General features: G+C 31.8%; 2 protein-coding genes across 2 annotated transcripts in view; one reads left to right on the top strand and one right to left on the bottom strand.

Moving 5' to 3' along the window:
• LOC108688044 (cationic amino acid transporter 2) overlaps positions 1-3,211 on the bottom strand; it is a 94,230-nt gene that overhangs the window by 61,522 nt on the left and 29,497 nt on the right. The gene's annotated exons all lie outside the window — the stretch shown is intronic.
• LOC108687979 (histone-lysine N-methyltransferase SETMAR-like) lies at positions 716-1,285 on the top strand. The gene has a single exon (XM_018194028.1). The coding sequence runs from the start codon at positions 716-718 to the stop codon at positions 1,283-1,285; it is 570 nt and encodes a 189-aa protein (XP_018049517.1).

Here is a 3,211-nt window from a genome sequence, read left to right as displayed (position 1 = left end):
TAGTTTTAATATTATAAATAATATCATAAATAATATTATAAATAATTTGAATAATTCAGTTTATTAACTCGTTGTATACTAAAAAAAAGAAGTATTTAATTTTAAGATATTAAAATGTTTTATTCTTGTCTCTATTTGTTAAACACTTATAAACATTTTAGTTTTAAACCCTTGACTGAGGTAATATTTTCTGCACTAAGTTCTTTACAATTTTTTAAATTTAATTTAAGGAGGATTAGCGTTTTAGACTAATTGTGTTAAAAGTCCAAAAGTTATCGGCACGCAATCATATCTGAAATAAATTTAATAAAGAATATATATTGTATTGGGTTGTCCGGAAAGTTGTCGTGCCAATTTTTAGTGGTGTAAGGACAGGTCTGAATATATCAGAATGATTGAAAACAAATGACATGCGTACATATCGTAAAAGATGATACTTTGAATATGGAAGAAAACAAAGTGCATTTTAGGCATTTAATGCTTTTCTTTTACCGGAAAGACAAAAATGCTACATAAGCGGCAAACAAGATATGCGCTGTTTGGCGAAGGTGCTGTAGCTGAAAGAACTGTGCGGAAGTGATTTGCTAGGTTTAAAGCTGATGATTTCAACCTTGAAAATCAAGAACGCCCGGGTAGGTCCTCCACCACAGATGAAGATCAGATTAAAACAGTGATCGAGAATAATCCACGCTATATGACATGTAAATTAGCAAAAATGTTGAATATGTCAAAATCCACCATCCACGAGCATTTTGTGAAACTTGGCTATATAAACCGTTTTGATGTATGGGTTCCCCACGATTTAACAGAGAAAAATCTGATGGATTGTATTTCCATTTGCGACTCGCTCTATAAACGCAACGAGGAGACATCATTTTTGAAGCAAGTAGTGACGGGGGATAAAAAATGGATCATTTACAATAATGTTGAGCGAAAAAAATTTTGGGGAAAGCGGAATGAATCACCTTTAACCACCCCAAAAGCCGATCTTCATCCAAAGAAAGTCATGTTCTGTGTCTGGTGGGATTGGAAAGGGATCCTGTATTATGAGCTTTTACCAAACAACGAAACGATAAATTCAGAGAAGTATTGTTTCCAATTAGACGAATTGATGCTGAAGACAGCAATTGAACAAAAACGTCCAGAAATAGTGAATCGGAAGGGCGTCGTGTTTCATCAGGACAATGCGCGGTCTCATGTATTTGATAACTCGACAAAAGTTGTTGGAGCTCCGTTGGCATGTTCTACCCCATCCACCATATTCACCAAACCTCGCGCCCTCTGATTTCCACCTATTTCGATCATTACAAAATTCCCTTAATGGAAAAAGCTTCAACTCTTTGGTCGAAGTAAAAAAATCACTTAGAAAAGTTTTTCGCTGAAAAACCTGAGAGATTCTGGAAGGACGGTATTTTCAAGTTGCCTGAAAGATGGAGAAAAGTTGTAGAACAGAATGGCACCTATATAATTTAATAAATGTATACTAAAATTTAAAGCTTCTTTCAATTTTCCTTCAAAATCGGCACGAACTTTCCGAACAACTCAATATTATGCGAAACATCTAGCCTTGACTGTGATAGCGTTCTCTTTCATTTTTGATGTATTCATATATATAGTCGTTTCTTAATAATGTTTAGCGTTAAACTTTTTCAATAAATAAAACACTATGTGTTTGGATTGAAATCTTATAAAGTTTTAAATCCAAACATAGTGTTTTGTTTATTAAAAAAGATTGATTTGATACACTAAAACATCTTTAAGGACAGTATTCATAGTCCATTCTTATTTCAAGATTGTCTTTCAAGTCTTAAGACACTAATACGGCTTTCTGATTGGTTCGTGATTTCTTAAATCTGTACTTTTAGTCTTGAATATAAGATCTATGAATACCGGCCTAAATATTTAAAAAATGGGAACAAAAATAAAACACTTTAAAATCTTAAAATTAAATGCTTCTTTTTTGTGTGAACACTAATTCAAAGTTTAAGATCCAAGATCGATTACGACACGTGCTGGACACACACACACACACACACACACACACACACACACACACACAGCGTGAGATTATTTTTAAATATATACTGCTAAAGATTGAGTTAAAATATCTAAATTTATTTGTCTTTAATAAATTTTATTCATTAATTTCATTTACGTGAGATTCATTAGGTCCAATATTATTTCATTAAATAATTTTAATTTAATCATTTCTTAATAACTTGAAGTTAAAATACGATATCTATAAGAAACAATTTCTTCTTTATACAATTCATTCGCATTTTCTTCTAATGTAATAAACATTTTAATAAATTTATTTATTATATCGTATAATAAATAATAATTAATTAATTAAATGTTTTTAGTGCAAAATTAATTTTATTCTACGAAAGATTAATATCGTCTATGTCGTCCACGAGTTTGCCAAGAAATTAGTCGCGAATAGCTAGTCCAAGCACGTCGGACGAAGTGGGAGAACATTATAGCGCCCGAACGAATGTCACCGCACGTAATGGAATCGTTCTAGTGGAAAATCTTACGGAAGATAATTAAACGAGCCGCGTTTAACGTGGAGAAATTCTTTCTGTAGAAGCACTCAGCCAATAACGGCGCGCTCTTTTAAATAACGACTCACAATGCTGGGTTTCTTCGATGTTCGAGTCTTTTTCTATTTTGCTCGTTTTTTCACATTTCTCTCCAGAGTACGCTGGCGAACAAACTCGTAGGTATTTAATCTGCACACGATGTATATTTGAATACCAACAATCGACTATTTGTGTTTTCTCTCTGATGAGAATGAGGAAATAGCGTGGAAACGAAAATTACGCGAGAGACATTAGAAAATAAAGACGGTCTCGCTTTTTGCGAGCGTATAGATTAGAATTACTTGTTGGGAAAATAAATACATGAAAAGAATAATTTTATTGAAGTAAATATTTCTAAATATTTAAATGGATATAGAAAATTTTGTTGAAAATAATAGTATTTAAAAATAATTTTATTGGACCATCAAAATAGTTACGCATAAGAATTTGAAGCATGATGAACAATACTGCAAAAAATTTTAATATTCCAACAAGTAATTTAAGCCTACATAATTATTTTGACGTGTAGTGAAATTCAATGTAAATTTTTAGATCTCGTTAAATGTGATACGTTCCATTTCGAAAATTGTCTCGAGAAAAATTTGCAAATTTTGCGTGAAATGAAAAAT

The sequence above is a fragment of the Atta colombica genome, unplaced genomic scaffold, assembly GCF_001594045.1.
Source record: "Atta colombica isolate Treedump-2 unplaced genomic scaffold, Acol1.0 scaffold224, whole genome shotgun sequence".
Classification (NCBI taxonomy): domain Eukaryota; kingdom Metazoa; phylum Arthropoda; class Insecta; order Hymenoptera; family Formicidae; genus Atta; species Atta colombica.
Note: the sequence above shows the minus strand (reverse complement) of the source record. Positions and strands in the feature narration are given on the sequence as shown.

What these genes read in the sequence shown, in the direction of transcription:
- LOC108687979 (XM_018194028.1), top strand. Translation starts at nt 716, where the DNA reads ATGTTGAATATGTCAAAATCCACCATCCACGAGCATTTTGTGAAACTT.